This window comes from Myiozetetes cayanensis, unplaced genomic scaffold, assembly GCF_022539395.1.
Source record: "Myiozetetes cayanensis isolate MyiCay16 unplaced genomic scaffold, myiCay2020 scf57, whole genome shotgun sequence".
Classification (NCBI taxonomy): Eukaryota; Metazoa; Chordata; class Aves; order Passeriformes; family Tyrannidae; genus Myiozetetes; species Myiozetetes cayanensis.
This window is the reverse complement of record NW_026087820.1, coordinates 235681-250730: the sequence shown is the minus strand read 5'-3', so window position 1 is coordinate 250730 and position 15050 is coordinate 235681. Positions and strand designations below refer to the sequence as shown.

General features: G+C 61.7%; 2 protein-coding genes across 3 annotated transcripts in view; one reads left to right on the top strand and one right to left on the bottom strand.

Annotated features, from left to right (window-relative positions):
• Positions 1 to 177: 177 nt before the first annotated feature.
• On the bottom strand, positions 178 to 1586 carry TMUB1 (transmembrane and ubiquitin like domain containing 1). The gene is given in 3 exon segments (XM_050334701.1): positions 178 to 504; positions 507 to 678; positions 1118 to 1586. Coding segments are annotated over 3 exon segments (708 nt in total). The 5' UTR covers positions 1474 to 1586; the 3' UTR covers positions 178 to 324.
• Positions 1587 to 7936: 6350 nt separating this feature from the next.
• Positions 7937 to 15050, top strand: part of AGAP3 (ArfGAP with GTPase domain, ankyrin repeat and PH domain 3) — a 105899-nt gene continuing 98785 nt past the window's right edge. The window contains exon 1 of one of the 2 annotated variants that reach the window (XM_050334637.1): positions 7937 to 8313. In XM_050334637.1, coding sequence (XP_050190594.1) covers positions 8034 to 8313 — 280 coding nt within the window. In that variant the 5' untranslated portion in view covers positions 7937 to 8033. The remainder of the gene's footprint in view (positions 8314 to 15050) is intronic. The other variant, XM_050334638.1, reaches the window with a different exon arrangement.

Below are 15050 nucleotides of genomic sequence, written 5' to 3'. Positions count from 1 at the left end.
CGCTGGGAGGACCGGGGGCACAGCCACCCGTGGAGCGGCCGTGGGACACTCCGTGCAGGGCCAGGGAGCACCGGGACCCCCCCTAGAGGTAGCTGAGCCTCCACTCCTGCAACAGCACTGTCCCCGGAGCCCCAGCACGAGGTGGGGGACCCCCTGGGCCTGCAGCCCCCGGGGGACACAGTCTGGAGCCCGGCACCCCTAGTTCTGATGTACTGGGTGAGCTGAACGCAGAGCCCCAGGCAGGCTGGGGGGCTCCCACAGTGGGCTGGGGTCTCCCCCGGTGTCCGGGCACGGCTCAGGCTCCGGGAGCGTGTCTGGGCCGCGCTATCTGCGGTACATGGCGAAGGCCACGAAGGTGACGAGCAGGGTGAGCCCAGCCAGGCAGGTGGTGGCGGTGGCGGTGAAGACGTGGCGGTGCTGCAGCTGCAGGTACCAGAGCAGGGCCAGCAGCAGCACGAAGAGCGGCAGCGCCAGGCTGCCCACGCCCAGCGCGGCGGGCGCGGGGCCGCGGGGGCCGGGGGCCCGGGGGCGGCGGGGGCGGCGCTGGGCGGGGACAGGTGGCAGTGCAGGACGCTCAGGTGGCCCAGGTGCAGCCCCGCCAGGCTCTGGGCATCGTCGCGCAGCAGCTGCCCCTGGTAGATCAGCCGCACCTGCTGCTCCTGCCCGGGGAAGTAGGTCCTGGACGGGACAGGGACAGGGGTGACATCGCCGCTAGGACAGGCACCTCCACCCACCCTGCGCCGATGTGCCCACCCGGACCCCCACCCCACCCGCACAACCCGAGCCCGTGTCCCCATCACCCACCCCCGGTGCCACCCGCCAGGTCAGTCCCCTCCGTCCTCCTACGGATGTGCCCACCGCGGCACCCGCTCTGCCCTGCATACTTGTGCCCCTGTGTCCCCCCCAGCTGGCACCCGCCAGAGCAGTCCTCTCTGTCCACCCCTGCCGCTCGGCACATCTCCGTCACCCGCCCCAGGGCTCACCTGCCAGCACGGGCTGTCCCACGGCCACAGCGCCGGGCACAGGCACCCGAGCCAAGCCCACCTGTTCCGGGCACGGCTGTCCCCTCCCGGGGTCCCCCGGGCCGGGACACGTTGGCGCTGCCCGCCCCCCTCACCTCTTGAGTGCCCCGACGGTGTCTCCGGGGCGCACCCGCGCCAGGCGCTCGGTGTCGTTCAGGAACTTGAGCCGCAGCACCAGCGTGGGCTCGGCGGGGCCCTCGGGGGCGGCCGCGGGGGGCTCCCGGTGCCGCAGCCCCGCCGCCTCATCGGGGGCCGCCGCTCCCTCGGCCGGGGCTGCGGCCGGGGCCGGGGCCTTGCGCTCGGTGGGGGCCGCGCTCGGACCCGCCTCGGGCGGCGGCGCCGCGGGCTCGGGGGCGCGCGTGGAGGCCCAGGCGAGCCCCAGCACCGCGGCCGCCACCAGCAGCGCGAACAGCACCGTCACCTCGTCGCCGACGCCCTCGATCAGCGCCATGGCGGCGGCGGGGCCCGGAGGGCGCTCCGAGCGGGGCTCCGGGCGGGCGTGGCCTCAGCCCGCGGGGCCGCGGGGAACCGGGGCCGGGGCCGCTCCGGGCCGCGCTCGGGCCGCCATCGCGCCGCTTCCGGCGGGGCGCGGGGGCCGCCGGGACGTGTAGTCCCGCGCGACGGCGGGCGCGGGGCACGCCGGGAGTTGTGTCCGGTCGCGCGGGGAACGCCGGGAATTGTAGTCCAGCCCTTCGCTGCCCTCAGGGATTCCCGGTGTGATCCCGATCGCTTCCAGTCGCTCCTCATGATACCGGTATGGTTCCAGTATGATCCCAGTCACTCCCAGTCAGATGTCAGTTGCTCCCAGCTTGCTCCCAGTTGCTCCTGGTCACCCCCACTATGGCTCCAGTCACTTCCAGTATGAACCCAGTCACTCCCAGTAGGGCTCCAGTCACTGCCTGTATGATCCCAGTCACTTCCAGTCACTCCCAGTATGATACCAGTCTCTCCTAGATATTCACAGTATTATTCCAGTAATTCCCAGTATGATTTTGGTCAGTTCCACTATAATCTCAATATTATCCCACCGTGGGCCTAGCTGCTCCCAGTACGATCCCAATTGCCTCCAGTGTGGTTCCAGTTGCCCCTACCATGGTCTCAGTTGCTCCTAGTCACCTGCAATACAGCTCCTGTCACTCCCAGTATGATCCCAGTCACTTCCAATCCCTCCCAGTATGATCTCAGTCCGTTCTAGATACTCCCAGTGTTATTCCAGTGACTCCCAGTATGAAACTAGTCACAAACCACTATAAAATCAGGAGGCAGCAGCGTGCAAGGGCAGCCTCTTCCTGCTGGGGGAATCCGGGGGACTGGGGGGCTCCCAGGAGGGAAGTTGTGACTTCCCTTCAGGATCCTGTGTGGGACCTGCCTTCGGGTGGGAAGGGCAGGTGAGCCTGTGCTGGAGCTGCTGAGCAGATCCCAGGGCTGTGGCAGCGATGGATGTGAGAGCAGCAGCAGATTTCAACCACGACTGATCTGTGTGGGTGGAGAACTGGGGTTTATCCCTTCCCGATGTCGGAATGAGCCCGAACACACCATCGGAGGGGTGGTGGCTGCTCAGATTTGAGGGTTTATCCAGCGGCTCATCCCCTCCCTGATAAATCCGGTGTCTGGTTGTCACTGTGGATTTGTCTGGCTTCAGCTCCCAGAAGCTGAGACTTTTCCATCCTCTCAGCCTCGATTAAGGAGCCATTTAATATTCCCGTGAAAGTACATCCAGTCACCCCTCAATTTCCTGGGAAAGCTAAGCAGATTGTGCACCTTAAATCCACTGCCAAGAGACCACAGAGGCCTCGAGTTGTCCTGCCTGAGGCCGCTCCCAATCCCTTGGATTTTTCAATGTTCTCCTAAAATACCAGTGGTATAAAGCACTGGCCGGTTCTGGAACTGCTGCTCCAGAGGTAGGGCCCTCCTCCCCTGCCTAGGCTCCCCGAGTGGCTCCCTTGGGGGCAGCAGCACTCAAAGGTGCCCCATCCCCTTCCTGCAGCTCTGTCCCCACCAGGGCTGGGAGATGAGCCAGGGGGCTCTCTAACACAGCAGGAACCAGCGTGGGCACAGAGCCAGGGCAGTGCCTGTCCCCTGTGCCGGGTGCTGCTGAGGCCCCACCTCAAATCCTGCACTCATTTTGGGCCCCTCAGGACAAGACACGGAGGGGCTGGAGCGTGTGCAGGGAAGGGAAGGGAGCTGGGAAGGGGCTGGAGCAGCAGGAGCAGCTGAGGGAGCTGGGGGGGGGCTCAGCCTGGAGAAAAGGAGGCTCAGGGGGGACCTTCTGGCTCTGCAATCCCTGACAGGAGGGGGGAACCGGGGGGGGTCGGGCTCTGCTCCCAGGGAACAGGGACAGGAGGAGAGGGAACGGCCTCAGGCTGTGCCAGGGAGGCTCAGGTTGGATATTGGGAGAACATTTCCATGAGAAGGGCTGCCCTGTTGTGTTTCTGCCTTTAACCTGTCAGGGTTCACAGCCCCTTCCATTTCCTCTTTACTCACCGGTTCAATTTTCCTCAGTGTTTCTCAGACAGACACTGAGGCTGAGCCCCCTCCTGCCCCGCTGGCATTCCCAGGGTCAATGGCCCCATGCCCTGGCTGGAACCCCCAACTCCCCCTGGTTGGTGCCTAGGGGAATTTAGTCCACCTTGCTCCACTTTCAGCTTCTTTTCACAAAGACCAGGTGCCTGCACGGTTCAGCTCCTGTGAGCTGAGATCTGTGACCAGAGGGGGGTCGCAGAGGGATCCTGCCCCAGGTTCCTGTGACCACCCCGGCCCAGGAGAGGACCCTGGGGTGCAGCACCTGGACGCCTGTGGGAGCAGGACATGTCCCAGCTGTCTCTGAGACCCACGGGGTGGCCTGAGGTGGGCTGATGATGTCACAGGGCGTGACAGCAAGGGACACAGACAACTGTGGTCCTTCCAACTGAGGTCACCTCACCAGGCCGGTGGCCACCTCGTGTCCTTGGCACAGTGAGGGGATGCACTACCCCTTTGCGGGACAGATGTCCCCTCCGAGCAGCCCCAGGTGTGACGCTCTGCTCCTCTCTGCCCCACACCAGAGCTACCCGCAGCCTTGTGGAGGTGCTGCACCCGAGTGATGGGTTTTGGATTTGCGGTTTGACAGCCACACTGTGGATCCGGGTGGGATTAACAGTGGAGCTGGTACCTCCACGCTCCAGAGCGAGATTCCAGAGCTGCAGCTATTCCGGGGAAAGCTCCTGGCTGATCCCCGGCCCGGAGAGGACAGTCCGTGTCACTGGAGGGTGACATCAAACAGCTTCCTCCCACCGAGCTGCTTCTGCAGCTCAGCCGAGTGCCGATAGGTTTGGGAATAGGAGCCGCTGCCGTGCAGGGTATGCGGGAGGAGGGGCAGCCTGAGCCCCTCGGGGAGGGATGGGGCTCCTGCTCCCCTCAGTCCAGGAAAGAGGAGCAGTGTCCCCAGCAGTGTCCCCCAGCACTGTCCCCCAGTGGAGCTCTTGGCTCTCCTGACAGAGATGTCCCCACAGAGATGAAGCCCCAGTTCCTATTGCGAGAGTGATCAAGGACCTCAGGGCCCCCAGTGCCCTGAGAAGCCCTAAAGCCTTGGAGAGCCCTCCGGGATCCCCGCTCTGCCCATGGGGCCAGACACCCACTGGAGCTGAGCCCTGGGCCTTGGCCTCCCCTCGGCTCTGTTCTGGGGGTGCTGCTCCCCAGCCCTACACCCTGGGTGGGCATTGGGGTTCTGCAGTGGGGACCCTCCTGCTGCCCCACATAGACTCTGGCACTGTCTGATGTCACGGAATGGTTTGGGTGGGAAGGGGCTCTGAAGCCCGTCCCATTCCACACTCCTGCCATGGGCAGGGACACCAGAGGCACTGGAGCGGCTGGTCTGGGGGTGGGAGCAGCGGCAGGAGGAGGAGGAGGAATAGAAGGAGTGGGAGAAGGAGGATGAGGAGGAGGCGGCATCTCTCCTCTTGGCAGTGGTGCTGTTTGAGGCACTCGCGAACGGCAGTGTCAGATGGAAACGTTGCAGATGGAGCTGAGAAAGTTGAGGCTCTAAACATGAAATTCATCCTAAAAAGCAGTTTCAATCTCTGCATGTCTCCTGTCCACAGAGAGTGGTCAGCCGGCCATCCCTGAGGGAATGCTGGCTCCTGAAAGCCCCCAGCTGGTCCCCAACTACTCCCGCCTTTGAACTTTTCCCCTTGTTTCCCATTGAAGTTCCCTCCTGTTTTTTTCCTATCCCTGTGCTAAGCCCCAGCTCCATCTGTTTGTTCTGCTCCCTCTGCTCCTCCGTTCTCGAGTGCCAGCCCCTGTGCTGACTGAGGGGGTCCCACTCCACAGGGGCTGTTGGGGACAGGATCCGCTCGACCCCAGTGCAGGCTTTGGCTGGGGAATGCTCTATCCCCGTGCCTGCTGTGCCTCATCCCATCCCTGTGCCCTATATCCTGCTGGCTGGTGGGAGGTAGTGGCGACCTGCGGGACTCCCAGTGCTGGGGGACACTGGTGGTCCAAAGGGACACAAAATGTTCTCTCAGGGTGGTCTGTGAACACCCACATAGGGGGTGAGAGGCCAGGACTGCAGGGGGCATCACACATCTCTGCTGGAGGAGGACAAGGGGAAGGAGGAGGAGGAGAAGGAGCAGAAGGAGAAGAAGGGAATGTGGGGATGTGGGAGTGGCCACCGTTGCCCACCTGGCCAGAGGAAAGTCACCTCGACCTGTCCCTGCTGCCACCTTGGCCAGGCGAGGGTGAGGTAAGGATGAAGGACAATGTCCCATCCCTCACCAGGAATAAATCCCAGAATCCCTGTCTGTGAGGGTGATGTGGTGGAGGGAACTGCGAGCACATGGAGTGTCTGGACATTCCAAGGGGCTGAAATGGAGGCAATTTATAAATGTTTCTGTGTCAAACTGACCGAGGGCAGGGTTAGGTGGGATACTGGGCAGAAATCTTTCCCTGTGAGGGTGGGGAGGCCCTGGCACAGGTTGCCCAGAGAATGTGTGGCTGTCTCATCCCTGGAAGTGTTCAAGGCCAGATTGGTCAGGGCTTGGAGTAACCTAGGATAGTGGAAGGTGTCCCTGCCCAGGGCAGGGAGTGGAATAAGATGAGCTTTAAGGTCCCTTCCCACAAAAACCATTCTGGGATGATGATGATGATGATGATGGCAGGAGGCCAAGAAAAAGGCCGTGAGCAAGGACAGAGAGACCCAAGTGAAAAGTAGGCTGGAGAAAGGCCAGGGCTTGGCCAGGCACTGCCATGCCAGGATGGCTCCGCAGAGCGGTGTGGACATGGATCTACTGGACACGTCAGGAAAAAGCCAGCCCAGCTCCTGCTGAGCAGAGCTATGACTCTATGACTCACAGAGGCACTAGGGAAGGCACTTTGGAAGCCTCAGTGAGTGTGCAGCTGAGGGGACAGTGCTGGTGGGGGGAGCCTGGTGCTGTAACAGATGCGGATGTTCCAAAAGCTTTCAACAAAAGCCTTGTAAAAACTGTTTTCTAATAAACCCCTTCTTGAGGTGGCTGGGACACACGAGGAATCCTGTCAGGGCACAGGAGCGAGACAGAGAGGGCAGGGAGGTGCTTCTCCCACGCACCCCAGCACCCACTGCCACATCCCAGAGGATTCCGGAGCCGGCAGGCATTTACAAACCTCCCAGAGATCTCTCCTCCTCCTCCTCCTCCTTCTCCTCCTCCTCCTCCTCCTCATTTTTGTCCTCCTCCTCATCTTCATCTCCCACCCTTCCCACCATCACCCAGAGAAGGGTGGAGGGTGGGAGCCAGCCCCCAGCTGCCCCCTCAAGCCCCACTGGCAGCGGCACATCTGCCACCCACTGTGACATTGGTCCCTGTGGGCTAAGGGGGGGCAATCCATTGGGATCTTGGCTCTCTCAGCTGCCTGCTTTTTCATTCCTTCCTCTTCTCCCAAATTCCACTTTCTCATTTAATCTGTCAGGGCCCATGATTCCACTTTTTTTATGTTTCTCAACCTTTTGGAAGAAGTCAGTTCATCCCCAGTGAGCTCCACTGGCTCCCATGGCACTGCCAGGGACTGTCAGCCCAGTGCCTCATCAGAGCCTTTCTGTGCCCCCGGTCAGCTCTCGCAGGCTGATTTAGGGGTGGGCACAGCTCTACAGCCATCCCCTGTGATGGTCCCCTGGGTGGTTTCATTACCATGATGGTCCCCCAGACAGTCCCGTCACCACGCCAGACCTCGCTGGAGCAGCCTGTGCTGAGCACATGAGTGAGGGAACAGCGATGGGCCCAGTTGGCAGGGAGTGATCCGGGAGGGGACTCCACCACAGTGGGTTAGCAGCTGGTGGGCATCCAAGGACCTCTTGGGAATGGCCATGTTCTACAGCTTCGTTAACGACGTTGGGGTGACTAACGATGACATTACCTCCAAAATGCAGCCGGGAGGTAGGGCTGGCACAGGGGGTCCCCAGGCTGGCACAGGGGACCCCCAGCCGTGCTGCACGGGGCTGGCACAAGGAGTCTGGGGGGGCCGTGGGCAGGGGGGGCAGCACAACCCCGGCTCTGCCGTCGGGGTGGTCAGTGGGTGTTGAGGGACGGGAGCCGTGACCCGCCCTCAGGCGAGGGGCGGGCAGGCCGGGCAGTGACAGCCCTCCGCTCCCCCTCCCGCTCCTGGTCCCCCCCGGTCCCGATCCCCCCGCTCTGCCACCCAGTCCCCGCCTCCTCGTTCCCCCTCCCTGGTCTCGGCCCCCCCTCCTCCCAGTCCCGGTATCCCCATCCCGATCCCCCCATTCCCCCTCGCGGTCCTCCCAGTGCTTCTGCCGGTCCCTGTCCGGGTCCCGGTGCCCCCTGTCCCCCTGCCATCCCGACCGCCCTCTCCCCCCGCCGTTGCCGCGCTCCCCGCCCGCCGCGGGGCCGGTCCCGGTGACGCGGGCGGGGCGGGGCGGGCGGGGGCGGTGGCAGAGCCCAGCAGAGCCCCGCAGAGCCCGGCGAAGCCGCGCACGGACGCGGTCGCTGCCATGCAGTTGCTGTCCGGAGTCCCGCGCCGCTGACCGGCCCCGCCGCCGCCGCGATGAACTTCCCGGGCGGCGCCGGGCAGAGCCCCGGGCAGCAGCAGAGCCTGGCGGCGCCGGGCGGGCCGGTGCCCGTGCCCGTGCCCGGGCCCTCGGGGCCGCAGCCCGGCGGGCCGCCCCCGCCGCAGTTCGGGCTCTCCAACTCGGCCGCGATCCGCGCCGAGATCGGGCGTTTCGAGTCCGTGCACCCCAATATCTACGCGATCTACGACCTCATCGAGCGCGTGGAGGACCTGGCGCTGCAGAGCCAGATCCGCGAGCACGTCATCTCTATCGAGGGTGAGCACCGGGCACCGCTACCGAGCCGGGCACGGGCATCGGGCACAGGGTACCGCACCGAGAGACGGGCGCCGGGCACCGAGCCGGGCACCGGGCACCGAGCTGGGCACCGAACCGGGTACCCCGCACCGAACCGGGCCGGCCGCGCCGCCGCCTTTGTCCCCGCCGCCGCTGCACCTGCGCCCGCTGCCGCCCGCGGGGCCCGGCGGGGCCCGGCCCGGCCCTGCCCGCGGGGCCGCGATCGGCATCGGGCCGGGCCGGGCCCTGCAGCGGCGGGGCCGGGGGCAAGGGGCCGGGCGCGGCCTCAGCCGGGCCGGGGCCTGCGGGCGCTGCGGCCCCGCCGCCGGCAGCAGGGCCGGGCACGGCCCGGGCTGCGGGGTCGCGCCGGGGGCAGCGGGGAGGCCGCGTTCGGAGCCGCCCCGGGCCGGCCCCGCAGCAATGGTGGTCGCGGCCGGGCCTGCGCAGGGCCGGGGACGCCGCCCGCGGCCTTTGCCGGGAGCGGCGGGCGGGGGCGGGCGGGTGTCCGGCACTCAGGGGGGCTCCGGCCGCGGCATCGGCGGGGAACAGGATCTGCCGGAGCCCGTTAACGTCAGAAATGCAGAAAACTGCAGCCCGGGAACTGGCAGCGAGGGGAGGGAGGAATCGAGCAACTGCAGTGGAGCCGAGGGGCTGCAATGGAGCCAGGGGACAGGATGGGCGAGGGACTGAATGGAAGTGGAGGCCGGGATGGAGCCGGCGGCTGGAATGGGTGAGGGACTGCAGTGGAACCACGGGGCCGGGATGGAGCTGTGGGGCCGGGATGGGCGAGGGGTTGCATTGGAGCCAAGGGGAGGGGAAGATTAACAGTGCTGTGCTGAGGCCTGCAGTGGGCCAGGGAGTTCTTGCGGCCCCTCACACGAAAGGTCCCTCTGCCCTCGGTGAGCCCAAAGCTCCAGGTTCCTGCAGCCGGCGCTACTCCAGGCAAGGAAAACTGCAGGGCCACGGGTGCCACTGCTCTCCATGAGGAGCACTGGTCTGGCTCGGTGCTTGCCGAGCGCTGCTGTTTCCCTGCCTTGGGTTTTTTGTTGTCCCTGCTGGGTGTTGGCAGTGTGCTCAGCTCTTCTCCTGCTGCCTCACACTGGGGGTGTCACTGCAGGGGCACTGCAAGTGGTTTTGGGATGCTGGCAGGAGCAGTGATGCTGCATGGGGGTGTCAGCCTGGGCACCTCCCAGAGGCCTGCACCCCCCCTCAGTCTTTGGGGGTTTCTGTTGAAAGAATGCAAGGAATAGGGACCTTAACAAAAGTCTGAAAGGTTGCATAGTCCAGGGAATGCAAATCCCAGAATTTGTTTCATTGGCCTCGCTGTGCAAGGACAAAGGACACACAGTGGGGTCAGGACAGGGTCAATGTAAAAGCCGTCAGAGGAGGGGGCTTTACCACCTCTGTGGAAGTCTTCAGCCATGGAAGACTGTTGGATTGATGGAATTTGAGGAGAGGAGGGAAGAGACTTGGGCTGAAGATGGGTGGGAATGCAGGGCTGGCACAGGCCACAGCAATGGCTCAGCCAGCATATTGGGGTCTTCCCGGTCCCTCTGGGGTTTGAGGTAGGCTGGTCTGGAAGGACCATCATTTGCCCGCTCCCTTGGGGCTCCTGCAGCTCTCCCTTGTTTGTGCCTCTGATGGTGGCTGCGGTGGGAGCCCTGAGGTCCCTGGTGACATGATCTGATCCTGCGTCTGATTCCCACCCTGTGAGGCAGAGGAACTGCTGGCTGAGACGTGGTAGGACCACATCTGAGGTGCTCCTGGGGTCACCTCCTTGGGCAGAGCCCTTCTGGACACTATATCCCCGCCTGTTGTCCCCGTGTGGAGACATCCAACCACCCACAGTGTCGCACGTGTCCCGTCCTGCGCCCCCGGCCGTGGGAGCGGGTGCTGGGCACGTTGGTGGGAGCCGAGTGCGTCTCTTAGCAACTCCTCTGGTGCGTGGATGCTCCTGCTGTTAGGGAAGGTGTGAACACACACACTGGGCTCTGGTGCTCTACTCAGGCACGCAGGGCTCCCCAAAGCACCCAGAGTGACCCCAAATGAGGGGCAAGGGGTACCCAGCACCTGGCCACGACGCGGCTCGCCCGGTGTCCACAGGGCCATGGAATGGGGCTGGAGGCTGCGTGTCCTCGGGGGCTTTGCCTGCTGCAGCCACAGCCCTGTCCTTTCTCCTCTGGGCCTTCTCTGGGGATTTGGAGCAGGAATCCCACAGACTTCCTTATCTGGGCTGCATTCCCCGATTACCTGCCAGACACTGGGATAAATCCTGATCCTGGTGAAATGTGTGCCGTGATTACACAGTTACCAGAGACCCGTTACCAGGTGTGTGTGAGTTAAACAGGGTAATTAATGGCTGGAAGAGCCTTGCTGGAGATGTTATCATTCCCTGGAGCACCTGGGTCTGGAGGAGAATTTCCTTCTAAACTGTGGTTTTGGGGCTTGATACAGAAATGCCTGGAAGAGGGTTTTGTTTGTTGATGTTCTGTTGATCGGAGTCAGTGACCGGAACGATGGCTCATGGTCCAAAAATCCGTGACGGAAGTTGCCAGTGAAATCTAAAATGCAACTTCTGAAAACTGAGCGCTGGGTCTTGTAGGACTTGCTCGCATCCTCGTGCCAGATTCTTTTCCTGCAGGCGATTCCTTCATTTTTGAGACGGAAGAGGCAGGGCAGTTCTGTGCTGCAGTGGGGATGGTGGGACTGAGCTTTTCCCCGGCTGTGCCAGGGCCGGGGCTGCCAGTGTCACCAGCGGGGCTGTGACTGTGGGAGTGTCACTGGGGGGGTGGGGTGTGACTGGGGGTTGTCACTGCCGCAGCAGCAGCCGGTGGTGGAGCCGGAGGCATTGGCAGAGCCCAGGGGGTCTGTGGCTGTGAGGTGCTGCCAGGGAGGGAGGTGGAGCGGGTGTTCGGGGGCTGCTGCAGCTGGAGCCCTGCCAACCCCCCGGGCTTGGGGGAGCAAACCTTTCATGAGGAATTTGGAGCCCACAGTGGGGCGAGAGCCACTTGCAGCTGCTCAGGGGTCAGCCTTGGTGGTGTTGCCATGGGAGGAAAGGGAAAAGAGAAACCTGCTCTGTTTCGGTCTCCTCCTTGAGCTGGAGCTTTGTTTGGAGGTGCTGTGGGGAACTGGGGCTGGAGGGGGCACAGGGCTGTGGGACACTGGGGCTCAGGGTGGCGATGGGGACAGAGGGGCCATTGGGCATCAGGGCTGGGGGCGGCAGGTCGGGCCAGTCGCCAGCATCAGCTGCATCGCAGGCGGGACCCGGAGCTTTTCGGTAGTTTCTAACGACCAAATTTGGACAGATTTTCAGGGGGCTTGCAAAAAGCGATTCCCTCATCCCAAGCTGCTTCCCTTGCCAAATCTCAGAGACTGCTGCAAGCTGCTGATCTCCGTCAAAGATTTCATATCTACATAAAGCAAAATGATACCAACGTGGGGCTGGTGCAGCCCCTGCTCCCAGTAAATGTGACCTCGAACGCTGTGACTCTGGGACAGGCTACAGAGAGAGCCATATTAATAGAGTTTGTAATTAGAACAGTAATTGCACAGTGCTTAATTTCTTTCCTAGAAGTGAACTTTGAGCAGTGACCAGAACATGGGTTTGAGGAGAGCAAGCGATGCCCCCATGCAAGGTGTCCCCTGAGGGACAGGCTGTGAGTGGCAGGGGACCACAGGAGCCAGCACAGATCCAGGGACAGACAGGGGAGAGAGCACCAGGAAGGTGGAATGGGGAAAAAACATCATGGTGCAGGGCCTTCTGGATGCATGAAGTGGTGAAGGCAGGAGGGAGAGGTGGAGGAGAGATGAGGAGAAGTAGGTGAGATTCCTTTAACAGAACTTTTGCCAGGTGATGGGAATTGTTTCCTGACATTCATGGTCATGCACATGCCTTGCAGCCCACCTAAAGCCCAGCTCCCTTGGAGAGCTTGGAGAGGGCTTGAGCCGTGGTGAGGACTCGGTAGCCAGGGAGCAGGAATCTCTGTAGTTGCAGTTTCACCCAGAGCATGTGCTTTTCCCTTCATTGTCCTTCCATACTCCTCCCACATGCCTCTAAACCCGTGTGGGATCCTTTCTGTAGTTGAAGAAGTTGTGTTACTTTAGGAAAGCTTTCCTCTACAATTTCTAGCTGCTGCTGCTCTGGCAGAGGCTGGGGATGAGGGAAGCCCTGGAGAACGTCTGTGATAGCCGGGAGCAGCCTGGCCATCCCGGAGCTTCACATCTGCTCTGCTGGGCAGGGGATACCCCAGCATGCTGGCTCTGCATCGCTCCAGGGCCTGGCTTTGGCTGGGTGTGAGACCAGGATGGGCTTTTGGGTCACTTGGTGTGAACAGTCCATCCCAGGATTTTGGTTTGATCACTTCACCTCAGGATTTTAGCCTTAAAAATAAGGCCTCTCTGAGGTACAGGCAAAGCCCTGGGCCTGCTGCTTCAGGAGATTTTTCCATCATTACCCATCCTGCTGTCAGTAAGTGACGTCACTCTTCCAACTGACATCTCCAACATCCTGGGTATTTTTTTTCGTTTCTCTCTGAGGAAGGACTCCTTTGATACTGGATATTTTTATGTTTAAAGCTGGTTGTACCAGTTAATGAGGTCACTTTGCCGTCCTTCTTTCTGATGAGTTAAACTACCTGAACCTCATCATTCTGTTCAGTTCCGGTATGAGTCTTTCAGCTCCACTCTCCATCCTTTCCCAACATCTTTTGAAACCTGCTCCTGATGTGCTGATTCACAGAGCAAACTCACAGGCAGGAGTTGCCATTGATGCAGGATCCTCTGGAGGAAGATGAGGAGGACCCTCCCTGCTGGAGCCCCCCAGTCCCACGGGCTGCCAGGCCGCACTCAGGGCTGGCCATGCCCTCGCTCCGCTGAATCAGCCTCGAGTAAATTACACCCTTTGGGAAGGAGAGCGTTCTGCTTAGCCAGCTTTATCCTGCTAATTCCATGACCTCTGCAGAATTGCCCTGTTTATGTGTGCCTGTGAGTTCCCGAGGGTTGGAAACCGCAAGGCACGGTGCTGGGGTGCCGTGGGGGCAGCTGTGAACTCCAGAGCCATTGGCACATCTCTGCTCCAGAGCTGGGCATTCCAGGCCTCTGCACAGCTCCAGTAGTGCTGCCCCTCTGTATGCAGGTTGGGGCAGAGTTCCTCTGGCCCTGTGGTCTCCAGATTTGCTGGAAATTAAATGCAAAAGTGGTTAAAAAAGCACAAAAGTGGGAGATTGGGCAAATTGTAGACCCACAGAATGGTTTGGGTTATAGACCATCTTGTTCCATCCCCTGCCATGGTCAGGCACACCTTCTACTAGCCCAGGTTGCTCCAAGCTCCGTCCAACCTGGCCTTGGACACTTCCAGGGATGGAGCAGCCCCGTCTTCTCTGGGCAGCCTGTGCCAGGGCCTCATCACCCTCACAGAGAGGAACTTCTTCATAATATCTCATCCACCCTGCCCTCTGGCAGTGGGAAGCCATTCCCTCACGTCTTGTCCCTCTGTCCCTTGTCCCCAGTCCCTCTCCAGCTCTCCTGGAGCCCCTTTAGGCCCTGCAAGGGGCTCTCAGGTGTCCCTGGATCCTTCTCTTCTCCAGGGGAACCCCCCCAACTCTCCCAGCCTGGCTGCAGAGCAGAGGGGCTCCAGCCCTTGGAACATCTTCTGTTCTGATCATGTGCTCTCTGTGGCTTGGATGGGGGGTACTGCAGTCTTGGGGAAAAGGCTCTCAGGAGAGATTCCTGAGGGCAGTGGGAAATGCTTCCCAAGCTGCCTTACCTGCTGGCAAAGGAAAGTCGTGGGTCCTGTTGTTGCCTAGCTGAGTTGTTGGCAGGGCTGGCACTGCGCAGCGTGGGTGGCACAAGCAGAAGGATCTTCCTGGGGAGAGTCCTGGAACAGGTACTGGTGTGATGGGAGACCTTGGCCCCCTGGGAGTGATGGGCAGAGCCAAAGCATGTCTGGGGTAGCACACCTGGACAATACATCCCCTGTTTATAGGGAGTTTTATGTTGTGGCCCAGTTCATCTGCAGGCACCTCTGCCAGGTGCAGCTCTCACCTCACCAAGCTTACAGCTGAAGAACCTGGTTTCTGGGAAGAGTCAGAATGAACCTGGACTGTGCTGATCCCAGCTGTGTGAGAGCTGCCAGCTCTGTGTGCCGGATCTCCCGGCCATGGCAGCAGCACAGCCAGTGCCTGGGGAGGAGCTGGGAGCCAGCGCCTGTGCCAGGGACACGCTCCGGGTGTTTGACCAGACATTGGCTGCTGTCCCTGCACTGGCTGTGGGTTGGTGTGATGTCAGTCCCTGGTGGCTCTGCCCTTCCTTGTCCCAGCATAAACTCCTAATTTCTCAGGAGTTTCACAGTTTGGTTGCACAGAACCTTTTCCAGTTTAGGGATGTTCCTCATCAACCGGCACTCCGGGCAGTGACGTCCCACTGACCTGGGCCTCTCTTGGAACTGGGTGCTCTTGTACCCAGGGCAGTGGTGTCCAGCCCTTGGGCTGAAATCCCCTTGTAGCTGGCGTGGATGTGAGCGGGACGTGGGCAGTGGTCATGGGGTCTGGAGGAGCAGCCGTGGGCTGAAGGGCCAACACAACAGCCTGGCTGCTGGAAACTGAGGGGTGTGAGAGCTGTCCTATCCTGTGATCAGAGCTCTGCACCTTGATGAGCACCTTGGCAGTGACACGATGCTCCGATTGCATCTGTCCCTGGCACGAGGAGGCCTCTTCCCCTCT